The sequence below is a fragment of the Notolepis coatsorum genome (genome assembly GCF_963971535.1).
Source record: "Notolepis coatsorum genome assembly, chromosome: 14".
NCBI lineage: Eukaryota > Metazoa > Chordata > Actinopteri > Aulopiformes > Paralepididae > Notolepis > Notolepis coatsorum.
The window spans coordinates 50439879-50457513 of record NC_140178.1 but is presented as its reverse complement, the minus strand read 5'-3'; the positions used below and the strand labels follow the sequence as shown (position 1 = coordinate 50457513).

At 44.1% G+C, this 17635-nt stretch overlaps 1 protein-coding gene across 2 annotated transcripts; it reads left to right on the top strand.

Moving 5' to 3' along the window:
- Positions 1-5515: 5515 nt before the first annotated feature.
- Positions 5516-17344, top strand: mief1 (mitochondrial elongation factor 1). 2 transcript variants are annotated; one of them, XM_084329468.1, is made up of 5 exons: positions 5516-5645; positions 6308-6461; positions 7098-7281; positions 10412-10677; positions 11402-17344. In XM_084329468.1, exons 2-5 carry the CDS (start codon positions 6315-6317, stop codon positions 12287-12289), a joined length of 1485 nt encoding a protein of 494 aa, XP_084185594.1. In that variant the 5' UTR covers positions 5516-5645; positions 6308-6314; the 3' UTR covers positions 12290-17344. The 2 variants fall into 2 exon arrangements, with proteins under 2 accessions (XP_084185594.1, XP_084185593.1); XM_084329467.1 differs by having other exon boundaries at positions 5537-5675.
- Positions 17345-17635: the final 291 nt, after the last annotated feature.

Sequence of the window (17635 nt, the reverse complement as noted above, 5' to 3'; positions counted from 1 at the left end):
CTGCTCACATAGCCGGTTGCACGCCTTGCTAACGTTAGTGAAATAGTTCCCGGCCAACATAAGGACCTGTGTTGGTTCCGCCCCATTCCACAGCACACACCCCGAGGAGAGACAGGGGGGCGGGACGCCCCCCAGAAGATCATCTAATTGGGACCCAAGGAACAGAGAAAACTCCATATATAGAATCAAGAAATCTAATTGGACAAAACGTATTATTAGGATCCAATTACCAGATTCACTATAAACATATGGAACACAATAGTAAAGAAATACAAGCTAGAAAAAGAATCTAAGATACTGAGATGGATAGCACACGACAACAAATTCAGACCAGGGATAGAAGACCATGGGTTCAAGAGGTGGGAACGGGGGGGTATAACAGCAATGTGCACGATGACAGAAGGAGGGGAGATGCAGACTCTACAAAAATTGAAAGAAAGATACGGACTAGAGAATAGGGACCACTTTAGATATTTACAGATTAGGGACTACTATAACAAGGAAATAAAGCAAGATAGAGACAAAGAACAGAATGGGGTAATTAAGATAATGGTAAAGTCATACGAAGGACGGAAGGGGAGGGTGATATCAGCACTATATCAGGCAATAATGGACAGTAAGGGAAATACAACATTGTATGTGAAAGAAAAGTGGGAAAGAGAGTTGGAAATAGAGATAACAGAGGAGGAATGGTATGACACATGTAAGACACAACAAACAACCACAGGATCAAGGATATGGAGGGAGTTTGGGTGGAAAAATATAATTAGATACTTTATAACACCAGAAATACAGGGCAATTACACACCAGCAAAGAAAACATGTTGGAGGGAGTGTGGACAGGAAGGGGCGAACCATACACACATATTCTGGGGATGTCAGAAGATAAGGCACTACTGGGAAGAGATAGGAGGGATAATAAATGAAATAATAGTATACGAAATACCCCAGGGAGGCCAAGTGTTGTATTTGGGGAATCTGTCACAGGAAGGAATCCAAGGGGAAGACAAATATTTTATTAAGATATTGATAGTGGCAGCCAAGAAAGCTTTAACTAAACTGTGGTACAAGGTAGAAGTGCCGACAAAGGATCAATGGATAGAGTTGGTAGAGGGGATACAGGAAATGGAGAATCACACATCTGCTGAGGCTGCAAGAAGAAAAGTTTGAATGGAAATGGGGAAAATGGGAAGAATACAGGAGGGGAAGTAACGACATCACAGAGGTTTGAAAAGGATACAAGGAAATGAATAAAAATGTAAATAAATAATGCAAATGTAGAATGGACCGAAGGACCCATGTCACACTTTTTCTTTACACATTTTTTGTCTATTTGTTTTAATTTATGTACTGTGTATTGTCTATGAATGTTGTCTATGTATGTTGTTGAAAAAATGAAAATAAAAATTTAAGTTTAAAAAAAAAAAAAAACGTATTATTAGAATGTGCTAGGATTGGTGGGAAATCAGAGTATTTAAGACAGAACACAGTGTTAATTCAGGAGGCCAGCCAGACGCACCCACCACCCCAGGGGGTCTGCTGGTCTCCACCGCTGCCACAGACTGTACTGCTATTTGCCGCTACGTGAGTAAAACTGTATAGAATAATCACTATTTGTGATAAATAGAGTAAAATGCCTATCTTAGACCAGGTTTAATCATGTGGTGGCAAAGAGTAAGATAGTCTATTCCATTGATAAACATGACTACTTTTATGTGCAAACTTGTCTTGATGTGAAGAGCCACCGTGAATGGGCTATGATTATGTAAACCTCATCAATCCTTTTGTACAATCATGTCTTATGAAAAATGATGAATATCCCTGTGTGTACCTGATGCATTTTCACCTTTTGGCCTCTCGGCAATAAATACATGAGTTTGAATTCGAACTCTGTGGTCTTGACTGCACGTTTATTCCTTGCTGGCTATATTGGAAGTCAGATGAGGAGACCATTCTATCACTTATGATCTTTCCCTCCTTCCAGATAACAACCTCATTGTACTGTGATTAATCTAATGTATTGATTTAAGATACGCCACGTGCCACCACCCACTTCAATGACAGAGCTCTCATATTTGCGAACGCATAAACTATATCTTAAATTATGGCTATGTGTCTAATATGGCCGTCGCTTATCAATGACTTGTTTGCAGTCAACATTGTGGAAACGGATTGTTTTTTAATCGGTTAATTTCCGTTTGATACCATTTTGAAAAACGCTCGTTTTTTGAAAGTTTCAGAAAAAAATTAAGATTCTGTGATAAACGCCCTTTATTGGAATACACTGGAATACACAAAACACGTTGTCATTTATCTGCCTATTTATGAATCGTTTTCAAATAAACGCTAGATTATCGATAGTATATGTGTACTTATGCACGCTATAGAAGCGGGCTGAAAAATCTATTATCTTATTTCCTGATCGCACACACACACATACACACATATGGCACACGCTGATATATAGGTGAAAATAGCTGCGATTATCCCAAGACTGGTAAAATAGATTCCTTACCTCAGATCAGATGTTCTCCAAAAAGCTTATTTCAATTCCTGATCGCCATTCCAAATATCGATCGCGTTTATTGATCCAACGCTGGGTACTGGAAACACACATTCTCCGCTGTTCTGGTGGTGGGCGATTACTTGGATCGTCTCCGGTTACTTGTCTGACAAGTCAAATGTGGAAGCAGGACTTTTTTTTCTCCATGCGTTTCATTCAATCCAATCCAAAGGGGTGCAGTACCATCCGGAGAGACGATAGGGGGCGGTATTTTCCCTGTTCGAGTTCAGACAGATCCCCACTGGTAACGTGAGGCTAGATTGATGAAAAATGAATGGAAATCAATAATAAAAAAATAACGATTAAAAACATTCTCTCGTCGGCTGGCACTCAACGGTTGGCATGAACTAACGAGAAATCTCGTCGCTGGCACTCAAAGTGTTAAAACCCTTCCTCTATATGACATTTTTGGTAGCAACCATTTCCATTTTGCCAGTCTTCCTTCCACCTTCTCCACCACACTCTCCCAGTTTTTCATGGTGGTCTGGTCATCTCCTAAAAACACCCCTAGGTACTTGAACCCACCTCTCCTGTATTGAGCCATACTGTATTGTACCCATTCTGCAATCTGTTAATAAAGTATTCAATCAATCAATCAATCAATCAATCAATCAATCAATCAATCAATCAATCAATCAGAGAAGCGTTGGTCTTGCTGAGTTTGTTATTTGATCAGAAGAGAATGGACTCTGTTTTACCCAGGTGTAATGATAGTTTGTTATCAGCGAGCCAGGGGGGGGCATTTAACACAACAGTCCAGCTATACTAGGAACCTAGTCTTGTTGTTACAATGGTCAACCGATGTAGGATAATTTAAGAATATTGGACGTTTTATTTGTATCATAGTGATGCCATGAGTCATGTAAATAGAGAATGAATGAATGAATGAATGAATGAATGAATGAATGAATGAATGAATGAATGAATGAATGAAAACTTTATTTAACAGATTGCAGAATGGGTACAATACAGTACGGCTCAATACATACAATTGTTAAGGGGATGCAGACCAGAGAAAGACGTTTGTCTTGTTTACATCAGGGTCCCCCATTTTCAATTCATAGTGACATTTATGACATACACAACATATATGACATCATGCCATTTATGGCATAGGGACATACTGTACATGACATACTACATGACATAGGTACTATAGAGCCTATACTTACTGTATTACACACATTGCCTGATAGAGTTAACCATTTTCAAATGAAAGTTGTCATTGCCAAGTGGTTCTCCAAGTGTTTTTATTTAATTTGGTTATACCACATACAAAAGGCAAACCGGATGTAGTTTACATGCGTAAATTGAGTGTTTGCTTCCGGGTTGTCACTGTCGAATCTGACCCCCGGCTTGAGGGTAATTGTGCTTCAGAATAAGGGCAAATCTTTGGTCTGTTTTCCAAAACGTAAGTTGACCTCTAATTCCTGACATTGTAGACCTGTGTTTTTACATCCAGCTTTTCCCCTTCGTTTGAATACGCGTATGCGTTCCTGATGAGTAAGGTCAGTGCTAGCCAAGCTCTGAAGCTAGCTACCTGTAGCAGGCTAGGCTTACTCGTCAAGTGATCTCTGACTTTTATCTCTATAGTTTTCATTGAGACAGACATTTTTTATAAAGACAATTGACCCGTTTACCTTCGTGTCGTGGGACGTTGTTGGCCTTACAGCGGCTATGATCATAGAAATGCGAAAGTAGCTACTGAACCAAAGCGGTTGTTCAAGCTGCCTAATTAGCTCGATTGCTACAGTTAGCTCAACTGTAACCATGTTTTTGCAACTAGTGCGTAATGTTATCATGATGATCTCAGCGTAACCCAAGCAGATCAAATAGTTTTGTGACAGGTCGCAAATGGATTTATATGATGGTGATAATGAAAACAGATTTTACTCGTTAGAGGCTGAAATGGCTGATTAATTTAATCACAACCATAGTTAATTATCCTCGTGGGATTGTGTGTGTGTGGGGGGGGGGGGGGGCTGTTGGCTTCAAGAGTAGAGAAGCATTTGATCAATGAACCATAAGGACAGGTTGCTCACTCACTGGCCAATGGGCAGTCATGTAAATAAACCTAATGATGTTGGTTGTACCTGCCATTTACATGGTTCTTGAATGTAACGGAAAAACTCATGTAGTGTCACATTGTCTCTTAATGAGGGTGATTGAAAAGGGTAGGGTGAATAGGGTGACGTGGCTCATGGGGTAGAGCAGTCCTCCTCCCGAATTGCTCCTGATGAGCAGTTGTTTTCTTCCTACCCCCACCCCTCATAACCCCAATAAACCCTCCCCACCTTTCCATTATGTCCCCAAAATGTCACAACACCCCTATACGTCGTGTATTCCTGTGGCCCCCACCCCTTCCGGTTTTGTATGTTTGAAGATCCGGTGAAGGATCTCTCTTCCAGTGGTGTTCTAGCTAAACGCCTCGGTGAGAGTCATCCATCCTAACTCTGACTATAGTATTTTGTATTGATACTTTGATTGAGTTAATAAATTGTATTAACCAGGTCTGAGTAATTTAATCGCTTCGGCTAGTTTCACCACACTAGCCTACATAAATGCAATCCATTTAATGAGAATAGTCTGTTCCTCCATCATGTAGATAAATGTAGATAAGTCACAAAACCGTGCCCAGTGGCGTGGAGTCATCGCCCCTCCAGCCTCACTGTAGTGGGAAAATAGGGACGTAAAACAAAGATGATGATGATCCAGACCAAATAGTTGTATTCCCTGTGTCCACTGTCCTGACCTTCTATCTGTCTTCATCCATCCCTGTCCCATTTTTCCTATCCTCCCCCCTCCCTCCCCCAGGTTCCAGGGTGTCTCCTCCCTCTCCATGCGTTTTCCCTGATGGGCGTCTGGTCTCGCAGTGCGGTGCTGGAGCTGTACCGTGCGCTGCTTCGCGCAGGGTGCCACCTTCAGTACACCGACCGCAACTACTACCGCCGTGCCGTGGCCCGTGAGTTCCGCCGCTGCCAGACCCTGACGGCGCACGGAGAAAAGGAGGACGCGCTGAGGAGGGGACAGTTCTTCCTCAACAGCCAATTGGGCGGGCTGGTGTAGGAGGAAGGGTTTAAAGGTCACTTGGAGCACATATCTTGTTTTTCAGGTGGGTTGTTAAAATGGCTAATATAGATATAGATGCCAACCACTGTCTTGAAATTGAGAAAATGGCACTCCACAGTTCTTCCTCAGACTGGAGTAATGGCAAATAATCTACAGTATTAAGAGAGAGTGCCAATCAAAGGGCAAATTATACCATGTCATTCAGGAGGTCTAGGGGAGGTCTTAACATTGAGAAGAAGGGACATTGTTCCTCTGCTGAAGGGGAGGCGCAGATCTCACAGGTCATTTGTATCGACTTGTTTTAAACCTTTAATACGAGACCAGTCAAGTCAGTCAATAATAACATCAGGTGCGGTTTCTAGAGTGATGTGATCATCAGTAAACATTCCATGACGCTGATGAATGTATGCATGTCTCTTTGTCTCTCTGTCCATCATCTCACGGTCTTCCTTCTGTCCATCTGCTGTATGTCTCTGTCCATCCTCTCACCATCTTCCTTCTGTCCATCTGCTGTATGTCTCTGTCCATCCTCTCACCATCTTCCTTCTGTCCATCTGCTGTATGTCTCTGTCCATCCTCTCACCATCTTCCTTCTGTCCATCTGCTGTATGTCTCTGTCCATCCTCTCACTGTCTTCCTTCTGTACATGTACTGTATGTCTCTGCCCATCCTCAGACAAAGGATGGCAGGGGTGAATGGAGATCGCAAAGGGAAGAAGGATGACAATGGGATTGGCACGGCCATTGACTTCATGCTCTCCAATGCCAAGCTGGTCCTAGGTGTGGGAGGAGCTGCCATGCTTGGTATCGCCACACTAGCAGTCAAAAGAGTAAGTAGCAGTATATGTATCTTCACCTAGGCTTCTTATAGTGGGAAGACGGGGGGCCAGGCTTAACCTTTTTATACTCTAATGTGCTATATTTTCTATTAATTAACCATGTTCTGGAATGTGTGTAAAACAAATTGAGACCACCAGCGCTTCAACACACCACTCTCATTCGCTGCTCTGTTCTTAAATGGTCTGGTGAGACACGCTTAAGTCGCCCTTCTCGCTATACCAGAAGTATCTCCTTTAACGAACGAGACGCGATAGTTTCTTCCCGCATGGAGGCAACAGAGCAAAGACTATCTTGGGAAATGTATTGAAAAGGCAGAGGGGTGACATTGATCATGATGGTTGCCTTGTCAGTTTATTTTCAGGGGTTTGAGCTGGTAATGTTTTGATCACAAGTGGCTTCTTTAAACTTAAGGCTATAGCTGCCCTTCTGAGGTAACCCCCTAATGATACAATGTATCTAGTTTATGAGCAGGTATCCACAGTGCTGATTATTAGTGTCTCTACATGCTGTAATCTCTGCTGTAACCTTGCTGTAATCTCTATTGTGACGTGTGAAGACGATGGCTTCTCACACCGGGTCCTATACAAGCCCCTACAACAGGATGTTTGTGTCTGTGCTGTTTTTAGATGTATGATCGTGCCATAAGTGCTCCTGCCAGCCCCACCAAGATGGAGCCGTCGGGGGGGAGGAGGAGCTGGGAGGAGCCTAGCTGGATGGGCTCCTCGCCGCGGGTCCTGAGCCACGACATGAAGTCTACCACCAGCAGGTCACTACAGCATCTGCCCACCTCCTCACACTCCTTTGAACCAGGTGAGGGAAAACATTCTTCTTTATATTCATAGTAAGATTTTGAGCCCACTGTTTTTATTTATGGCTTCAAATATCTTGAGTTACGATTTAGTATATTTTATGGAACACTTCTGAACTATAGCTGCTTGTTCCTGACAGACTAGGATCAAATGGTATTTTCACATAATCCTTGGTGTTTATTTACAACCATTCTGAGTATGGTCTGTCTCAGAGTGGTGGAGGTTTCAACAACCCTTTATAATAAGTCTATTCAGCTAATTGTAGTATGGTCTGTCTCAGAGTGCTGGAGCTTTAAACAACCCTTTATAAGAGTATTCAGCTAAATGTAGTATGGTCTGTCTCAGAGTGGTGGCGGTTTCAATGAGTATTTTATAAGAGTCTAGTATGGTCTGTCTGAGTGGTGGAGATTTCAACTCCTTTTTATAGTTGAACACAACCTGAACTTGAAGAAGGAAAACAAATAAAACTCAGAACTAATGACGGCTACCAAGCTAACGCTAGCTACTGATAATCAAAGAACTCTGCTCCTTCCTCATTTTGAGATGGAGTGGTGGTTGGAACACTGAACTTGACACATTACCACCACTTAGTGGAAAGAGTGATGGGGATCATTCACCTCATTATAGAATAAGTCTGTAGCCATTAGGTGGCGATATACATGACAGAACAGTCAATTGCCCCCACTCACCTTGTAGAAGAAGGTAATCTGCCTCAAACACAGTCTTCCCCCCCTCCATACAAACTCCAGCCACCAAGCAGGTTAAACAAATAGAAAATATTCTATCCAAATACTATGTGAACCATGTCTCGTTCATATGTTTCCTGTGTTTTCAGTTGAGTTCTTGAGATGCCTGGGCCTACTGTCGCTCCTAACCTTTATGTTGTGTTTTTTTCCTTTGTTCCTTTCTGTTGTTGACAGACCTCTTTGCTGGAGTCTTCTGCTCTGTTCTCTCCTTCCTCTACAGTGGGTGTTGACTCTTGAGTGACTGTTGTAGTAGTTAGTCATCGTAGCCACCAGTAGTAACCCACTGAAGTAGCTGGAGTAGTTTCTCTTAGTACATTTATATAATAGGTAGGGGTGTAACGGTACACAGAAGCCACGGTTCGGTACGTACCTCAGTTTTGGGGTCACGGTTCAGTACAACGGGGGAAAAGCAACAAAAATCCCAAATGCATAAGGCTAGGTTTCTTTTCATCTGACAGTAGTGGAAGTTATACTTACTGTAGGGGTATCTCCCAGGCCTTTCTGTGTGGAGTTTGCATGTTCACTCCGTGCTCGCAAGCCCCCCCCCCCCCCCCAAAAAAAGAAAAACATGCAGACCAGATCGTTGTCGTGTCCCTGACGAAGATGGACAGGAGCACTTGGAATGGTCCTGGGTGCGCCCCCAGGCCACAACCTATGTCTGCTCCCGGCTGCCCTTGGGGGGGAAGGACGACGGGATGGGTCAAGCTCAGAGACAAAATTTTATCGGCGACCCCCCCCCCCCAAAAATCCGCGTGTTCCTATGTGTCGCCCATCGCATGTGTGTGTTCGCTGCATTACTACGTTGCAATGTGTGCTACGAATAAAGACTTCAAGTCCAGTTTCAAATGTAATGGTTTTGGTCCTGTCTGCTTTAGTATCTAGAGGCTTAAAAGCAGCAGGGTTACGTAGTTGTTGTTGTTGTCCTGTTTTGTTGCCTCTGGTGATTGGCACTGGTGATTAGTCATCTCATATGCATTAGCATGTTCGATGTGTTTCCACTGACGTACCATACGACCTGAACAACACTGACGTACTGTACAACCTGAACAACACTGACGACAACCTGAACAACACTGACGTACCGTACAACCTGAACACCACTGACGACAACCTGAACAACACTGATGTACCATACAACCTGAACAACACTACTCGGCTCTCCATCGCCGCCATAGTCACTGGAAACTCAACATTTCCCCACAGCTGAGGCGGGTCTTCTAGCCCCTGTGTCTCATGTGCACTCTCCATAGTCGACATGAAAGCGCCTGCTTCATCTCGTTTTGGTGCGTCGTCTTCTGCTGTTCTTGTTCCCTAATGGCAGTTTTGGCTAACGGTGTTTAGGTGCTTTATTGCCACCTTCTGGATTGGAGTGTGGATCAGAACGTCTGTACTGTCTCCATTAGGTCATTCTTCGTATGGCTGCACCGACCCAACCACGACGTTGTGGGATGAATACACGTACCGTTACACCCATAATGAACCCTAAACCCCACACATCCTATGTGTGTTGTAGAGTTTTTATTAGGTGACAGATTTAAACACCTTCGCAAAACACATTGAAGGAAATTGTGATGATAAATTTAGGACAATTTTAGTACCTCAGGCGAAGGACCATATGACTCTTTGTTCGAACACTTTTATCTAAAGATGGTAAGTTAGACCGTTGTGTTCATTCTTAGTTTAGACAATAGAGGTTGAGTACTTTATTATCTAGATATGGTAAGTTAAAGCATTATGGTCATTCTTTATTAAAGACACTAGAGCCGTAGAGTACTTTCTGGTGATATATTACATTCACATTCCAAGTGATTTGGATCGACTTGACGATGTCAAAACCCAGAGTGATACGGTTCTTCAGTGCAAGGGTTCAATGGACCCATCTCAAGCCCCACCCTCATTTCTTGATCCTCCAATTGCAACTGTTGCTTTAAAGCTTGTCCAAGGGAAGCAAGAGCTGTGATTTGGAGGATCAAGAAAAGGGGGTGTGGAGTTTTTGAAGGTAGAAAATAATTGAGACTCTTAAGGACTTACCAAAAAACAATGCAGATTTATTATCACATAATTTCACATACATCCAAAAACTCAGTGATGTCATTGGGACATTGACTCCTTGTGTTGTATTAATTACAGTTCAATGAAATGTAGATTGAAAAATAACAACCTTGTCTTATAGGGACTGCTACCTTATCATTTCATTGAGCTGTAATTAACACAACACAAGGATTCAATGTCCCAGATGACATCACTGGTGGCCATCTTCAAACTCATTTACTCTCAATAACATGCAAAACTGTTGTGAGATTGTGTGCAAAATAATTCTGCATTGTTTAAGATGCTTTAAGATATTTCCATGCAGCCCATCTTAACTCTTGACTCCCTCCTCAGACTGCCTGCGGCGGGCGGTGGGTCGGGCCAGCGCTGGAGCCACTGTGGAGACGGACATGGCCCGCGCCCGGATGCGTCTGTCACTGCTGGAGAACCTCTGGGAGTTCTACCGGGGGAACGTGAACATCCCGGCGGACGAGCAGGCCACGGCCAGGAGGGCAGCGCTGGACATCTGCGCCGAGCTCCGGGTCTTCCTGCACGCAAAGCTGCCCGACATGCCCCTCAGGGAGATGTACCTGAGTGGGAGTCTGTACGACGACCTGCAGGTGAGTGGGCGACGTGGAAACCACTTGGGAGGGGAAGAGATGATGCTTCACGGTCAGTCTGGAGCTTTTTGATATCAAACAGACGTGAACCGTAGATGTAGATAGTCGTAGGTTCTATGTCCATGGTTACAATTCTATGTATGCTTACACCTGTGATACAAAAATAAAAATAAAATAAAAAAAATTCCATAGATTTTAATGACAAATCTAACCTTTCCAGGAGCTTTTAATATAAATTCTCTGCTCAGTTTATGCCTGTCTATTTTGTGTCTACATCACTGCTCCGTGAAGCACTTTGGGCTGCCATTCTTGTATGAAAGTTTATTATTATTATTATTATTATTATGACATGTCAAAATGCTGTGAAAAGGGTCTGTAGGTTGTAGATAATGGCAGCGGTTCAGAGAGATGATCATAGATCTGGTATCACATAACAAGAATATCTTTTGAGCATATTGACCTGAGGCGCCGGGAGGGCCAACCTCCTGTCAACCGGCCCCCGGACCAATCGCTGAACCTTGGGTGACGGGACATTCTCTGTTGCTGCCCCCTCTCTGTGGAACCTGGGGTGACGGGGCATTCTCGGTCACTGGCTCTTCTCTGTGGAACCTGGGGTGACAGGGCATTCTCTGTTGTTGTTGTTATTATATTTTGACAGCTTACTGTATGGGGAGAAGATGAGTGTGACCTCCAGCTCTCTTTCCCTTCCCTCCCCCTCCTAAAGGTTGTGACAGCGGACCACGCCCAGTTGATGGTGCCTCTGATCCTGGAGAAGAACCTGTGGTCGTCCATCCCCGGGGAGGAGACCATCATGAACGTCCCGGGGTTCTGGCTGGTCCGCAGGGAGAACCTGGAGTACTTCCCCCGGGGCAGCAGCTACTGGGACCGCTGCATGGTGGGGGGCTACCTCTCCCCCAAGTCGGTCCTGGAGGTGTTCGACAAGCTGGTGGCCGGCTCCATCAACTGGCCCGCCATAGGGAGCGTCCTGGACTACGTTATTCGCCCTGTGGTTCCCTCGGAGACGCTGACCCTGGAGGTTCAGTACGAGACGGACCGCCGGCTGTACGTGGACTTCCTGCCGTTGCTGGTGATGGAGGACGGAACCTCGCTGATCGCCAAGCCGCACCGGCTGGCCGCCGAGCGCCACGAGAACCTGTGGCGGCAGAGCTTCCGCGTGGCGGAGACGGCGAGGCTCCGCGCCCTGGACCAGGAGGACGGGGGCTGCCGCTGCACCTGCCTAAAGGTGGTCAAGGCCGTGTGCAAGCTCAACCCCGCCCTCAGCCGCCTCAACGCCAGCCAACTCACCAACTGCATCCTGCTGCTGAGCGAGAAGGAAGGCGACTGGACCCAGGAGGCGCTGGCCGATCGCTTCCTCCAGCTGCTGCGTGTGCTGGTGGGACACCTGGAGGCCGGGAGGCTGCCCTGCGCCCTCAGCCCCAGAGTGGACCTGTTCTGCGAGCTCACGGAGCTGGAGGTGGACGAGCTGGGCTACACCCTCTACTGCGCCCTGTCGGACCCAGAGGGGCTGCTTAGGACTGCGGTGGCGGAGCAAGTGGGAGCCCTGAGGACCCCAGCTCTCGAACATGACACGGACAGACCATTAGTGTATTGAGTGTGTGTGTGATGAGGCTCCATACCGCAAGAAGAGCATACAAGTCGTCACACAATGTTGTCTCACTTGAAATGGCGGATCGTTGTGGGCAAAAACAAAAGTGACCATGTGGCTCCCATGATGTCCAACATCTTCCTGGAATTGTCTCCTTGTCTATCGGATCAACAAAGCTCTGTTACTTTTTTTTATTTTTTATTCACCCAACATGTCTTTGTGAGGAAGTATAGACTAACACACCACACCTACAATGGCTGTTTTTCTTGTCTTGACATGCGATGCGAGCCATATGTGTTAGATCAGGGATAGGAGTGGTGGCGGGGGCCACAGAAACCTGCTTGTCATTTCAAAAGGGTCGGCATGTGCAAGTGTGCTTGCGTGCGTGCGTGTAACTGAGAAACATACATACCGGTACCTAATATAAAGTGAAATATGCACTAGAATGGACACAGTCTTAGTTTCAAATGACTGAAAATCTCATGGGCATCTTTAACTGCTATATGGTATTACCGTAAGCTTGTGGTAAACAATAATGGCTACCTAATTTAGGAGAACTGATGCTGCAGGGGCCTCTCTTAAGGGGTACGAGGGCCCCCCATCTGGTCCCCAGGCCACCAGTTACCCACCCCAATTCCAAATATCACTATGTCCTGGGATAGAAACACGATCATCGTAGCTTGTGTGTTTCGCACAGAAGCCATTAGGGGACCAGGCAGCCTGCACGCTACCTCTCAGGCATGGGGCTTAGCGTAGTGCGCTGGATGGGTTTGCGAGCTACATCGGTTGATTCATGAACACAACGGCTTATTCGTCAAGTAAAATGATGTACAATGAATTTGGCCTGGCGCTTGGTACTCCCACAAGGAAGACAAAAACAACACACTAAGAACAATATATATACAACATTTATAAATAAAAATCAAATGTAGGGTGCTTGGCAGTCGTATGTTTATTGCAGTGTTTAATTTGGGCAGGCGACGTGTTTGATGCAGTATAATGGGGCAGGGGGGTTATGGTTTACACTGCAGGGAGGTGGGGGGGTTCTGCTGAGCATGTAGGCATATTCTCTTGTCACTATTCTGTGTATCGATTGAAGTGAATGTAAAGCTTGACTGACTGTGTGTGTGTGTGTGTAACATCCCCGAATGCAAATAAACTATTGATAAGACGGAGGGGGCTTGAGAGATTCTTGAAAAAGAGACTGTACCACCTCGGTCAACATGTACATCACATTTTCCACAATATGGTATGTCTGTTCTTAAATAATGGACCGGTTCAGTTAAATTTTACATTTGATTAAAAAGCGTAAATGAAGCTGAAAGGCGTTGAGACGCCCTGCTCCGTGTTTTCAGGACTTAAGGCTTTACTTGTTGAATACAATGGAAAAAAAAGTTTGTTTGTAATGTTTACTGCTAGCATGACATAGAAATCAAACATACAGATGGATATACACTGGAGTTGTGTGTGATAGTCTATATCCAGTTATCAAACCTTGTGTCCATGAATCGCATATTATGAAATTGTTGAATATAATGTCTTACCATCTGTACACATCTAGGTTCATTTTCAGATGTTCATGAAAATGTAAAGGAATCTGCCTTGGATTTTCTCATAGAATGATGTCAGATGTGAACTGAAAAATGACTTATCTCAAACCCTGCCCTCTCTTTTCTCGATCAAGATGGGGTTTGAGATGGGTCAATTCCTCCTTTTTGTTTGGGTGTTCAGGCTAATCGGTCCAATACAACAGAGCTGCTCTTTGTTCACTGTTGAGAAAACCCTTCTCAATGCAGTCTCCCGCACACTGGCTGGGCGTGTGGTTCTGATGTGGACTACAGTTTTACCCCGTCTGCCTAGTCCAGAGACCACTGGCTATTTTGCAGTGTCAAAATGTTTGTGTTCCACTATAGCTCTGTGCGGAAGGCGTTGGCAACAAACATTGCACTCTGACTTCCTAGAACTGCCATTCTATCCTCGGCACCTTCGTAAATTCTTACTGTCTTAAGGAAACTACTCGCAGTTGGATAGTGTATCGTCATATCGTACCTTAGCCAATTTCCTAATACTGCTAGATGCCACATGCCATTCCATTTGTTTCTTTAATTTGTAGGTAGTGAGAGTGGTTAAGATAAGGGATATGTGTGTATAAACAACCTTAAGGTGAAGGTTATGAGTTGTGGCTTTGCAGCTTGACCAAAAAGTGACTACCATGAGATCACTTCCCCTCAGAACCGTTGCATAGAGACAAAATGAAAACTTAGCAACGTACACTAAATTAAATTACACTAGGTGGTCTTGCCTCTAACTACCAGATTCACCTAATAACAGATCCACCTAACTACCAGATTCACATAACTACCAGATTCACTTAATAACACATCTACCTAACTAACCAGATACACCTAATGATAATAAAATGGACAACAATCCGGCTCCGTTTACAGAACAGTGGATGTTTTTGGTGTTCAGATGCTGGAGAACAGCATTGTTCTACACATTTCCTCCTGAATTATGTTAAGAACCTGTTACCGTCGCCGATATAAGGCTTTGGTTCCCCTCTGGGGTAGTTGAGTTTTTATTTGATTTGTGGCTTGGCTCCAATAGTCTAATTTCAGCATTATACCTCAGGCCTGTTGGCTCTGGAGAGGGAGAGTGTGTGTGGACCTGTGACCTATGACCCATGCTCGTGTTTTTAAAGCGAGTACAGTCGATGTGGACTGACTATAGAGGTGTTAATCTGGTCTGATCTGTCTCTAGGTAGATTTTTGCCGGACGAGAGATTAGAGAGCAGCAAAACCAGGTGAAGCCACACAGTACGGTTGGGAACACACAGGTTGTTGTCGGGTACATGGATACTACAGAGCCAATATAATCAGATGTATTTTCTGTGATCTATAGCTACTGTGTTGCTCTGTACTAGCTGGCTGTCATATTCATAGTGAGGAGGGCCGCTATTCACAAAGCTTCCCGGAGTCCCACTGCAGATCTGGGGTCAGTTCACAGGACTAGTCCTCATGACCTTATTCGATCTAAATAAAAAAAAAAATCGGCCAACACTGGGTCAGCCATCCCACGTTGACGGGCCTTATGAATATGATAGAAATGGATTTTTAAGGTAGATCTGGTCCGTGATCCGGAGGGATCCTGTAGCGTATAGTCCCTGATCAGTGGATATCGGATCAGCACTCCCTATTCCGTCTGGCCTGGTGTACCGGACCGGTAGCCACGTTCCTATATGAGAGACCTCTCCACTGTCACTGCATCCCAAGCCACAGTTTGGCAACTCCTAAAATGAAGGACGTGCTGCCGGGTCACCGGTTCACCAGCTCTCATGCAGAGAGCACTCATCACACAGTAAATCCTATCCAAAATAAATCCCTGTTTTGCCTAGGAGCGTTATTCATATTCAGTAGTGTTTCTACCTGTGCGTTCTACCATGCTTTTACCATCTTATTCCCCATTCCTGCTACAACGTTAAGTTGTGTCCGATATGGAGGCGTCGTCAGGGCGAGCCCTTGGTTCAGTAGTGCATTAAAACGGTGAAAAATAAATGACCTTCAAGGTACCAATGAAGGTCACAGGTTAGTATTTTTGTATTTATTGTACATTTGTAACCAAAAAGGAAAAAATAAGTATTTATGTTCACAACAATGCGAAAATTACTTGATGTAAAATACCACTTTGTGTGCTTGATAATAAGTGCTTGTGCTGGATGTACTGATATTTAATAACGGACGTCTCTTAATCAACCCTGGTGGATCTTCATATAGAGGGTGTTTCGCCTAAAGACATTATTTACACGCTTTCACCAGAACTCTTGTCATTTCCTGTCAACTATTGCATTAGTTAAAACGGGAAATAAAATGTGTGTCACTTTGAAACTGTCTGTAGGTGTTTCCGTGTAACTGTTGCTAGGGAACAGCTCAAACCCCTGTTTATTTCCGGTTAGCTCTGATGGCGAACATTGCAACAGGAAATATACTCTGATCCGTTACGACGTTCATGCTGTCAAGTTGAAACCGCGTCTTTAGCAGCAGGATTTGGTTGACTAAATACAACAGTTGATTTAATGTTTAAATTTATTGTCCTTCCGCTGTGGATGGTGTCATGCAGACATGTTAAATCTGGTGCTTATTAAAAACCAAAGTATATTATTTTGTGGATATTATGACGTGTGCTTGACCGTTTTGCAGTAATTAACGATCAATAACCAATAAAGATCAACTAAAAGAAACTATAGTGACAGATTAGTCAACTAAGATATTAGTCTGCTAAGAAACTATAGTGACAGATAAGTCGACTAAGATATTAGTCTGCTAAGAAACTAGTGACAGATTAGTCGACTAAGAAGGGTCAGTCCTATTATCGTCCATATACCGTAATTCCTCTAATAGTAACCCCGGCTTGTATTTGTTTCAACTGTAGCGGGTACCAGGCTTGTATTAGGAGGAGGCCTGTATAAGAGGGAGGCCTATATTTAAAATTTTCAAACGGATCATAATGAATAAATCAACATTTTGTGTCAGTTTGAACCCAGTAAAATGTACTGGGTTCATTTATTGAAACCAAGTACTGTATGAAATAGTAAACAGTGCAATTACAGGTGGTCACTGGTCATTTCAACGTTTTCAAAGTGAAATCAAGTAACTAGCTCAGTATGCAGCTCAGTATATTAGTAACCCGGCTTGTATTAGGAGGCCGGCTTATAATTGCTTAGCTCAACAGCGCACCCGGCCATTAATAGAGACCCGGCTTGTATTTGAGACCCGGTTACTATTAGAGGAATTACGGTAGTCTTCCTTTGCTTGCAGACCGAGCTTTATGCTACTAATTCCATTCATGTACTGTTGGTGAGGGCGGGGGGTCGCTGTGCCACATTCTAAATGTGTCTGTTATTCTAGAAGGCCCAAAGTGGACCACAACCTCTACCTTGAGGAGTTCAAGCCTAGCCATGTGCTTACTTGCATGCTATGTATGTCATTTCTATTTTATTTTAAAAAACATTATGGTTTTTGTTAGCGGTTTGATTTTCTTTTCTATTAAAGTTCAGCTGTGGAACTGAATGGTACACAAAGCACTTTGTATACTCCAATAAATGTTAAAAGTGATGTTGTGCTTGTTTTTCCTTCTCTGGGTTCATGGCCTAAACTAAAAACAAGTGCACTCCCTTCACCATGCCCTCTTTTAGCCAATTGGCATGAACACACACACGACCTCCATGCCCAATTTCAACCTCCTAGGGCAAAACCTGTGGTCGCCAGAGGGTGGCCGGTAACCTATAGAGCTGCTGGTCGCAGCTCAAACTGTTCATGCATGTTCACTTGATGCTACAATACAGGAGTAAGATAT

Excerpts from the sequence above, each read along its gene's own strand:
- mief1 (XM_084329468.1), top strand. The coding sequence starts at position 6,315 with ATGGCAGGGGTGAATGGAGATCGCAAAGGGAAGAAGGATGACAATGGG. Across the intron at positions 6,462-7,097 it reads CCACACTAGCAGTCAAAAGA|ATGTATGATCGTGCCATAAG; the intron begins GTAAGTAGCAGT and ends TGCTGTTTTTAG. Across the intron at positions 10,678-11,401 it reads GTCTGTACGACGACCTGCAG|GTTGTGACAGCGGACCACGC; the intron begins GTGAGTGGGCGA and ends CCCCTCCTAAAG.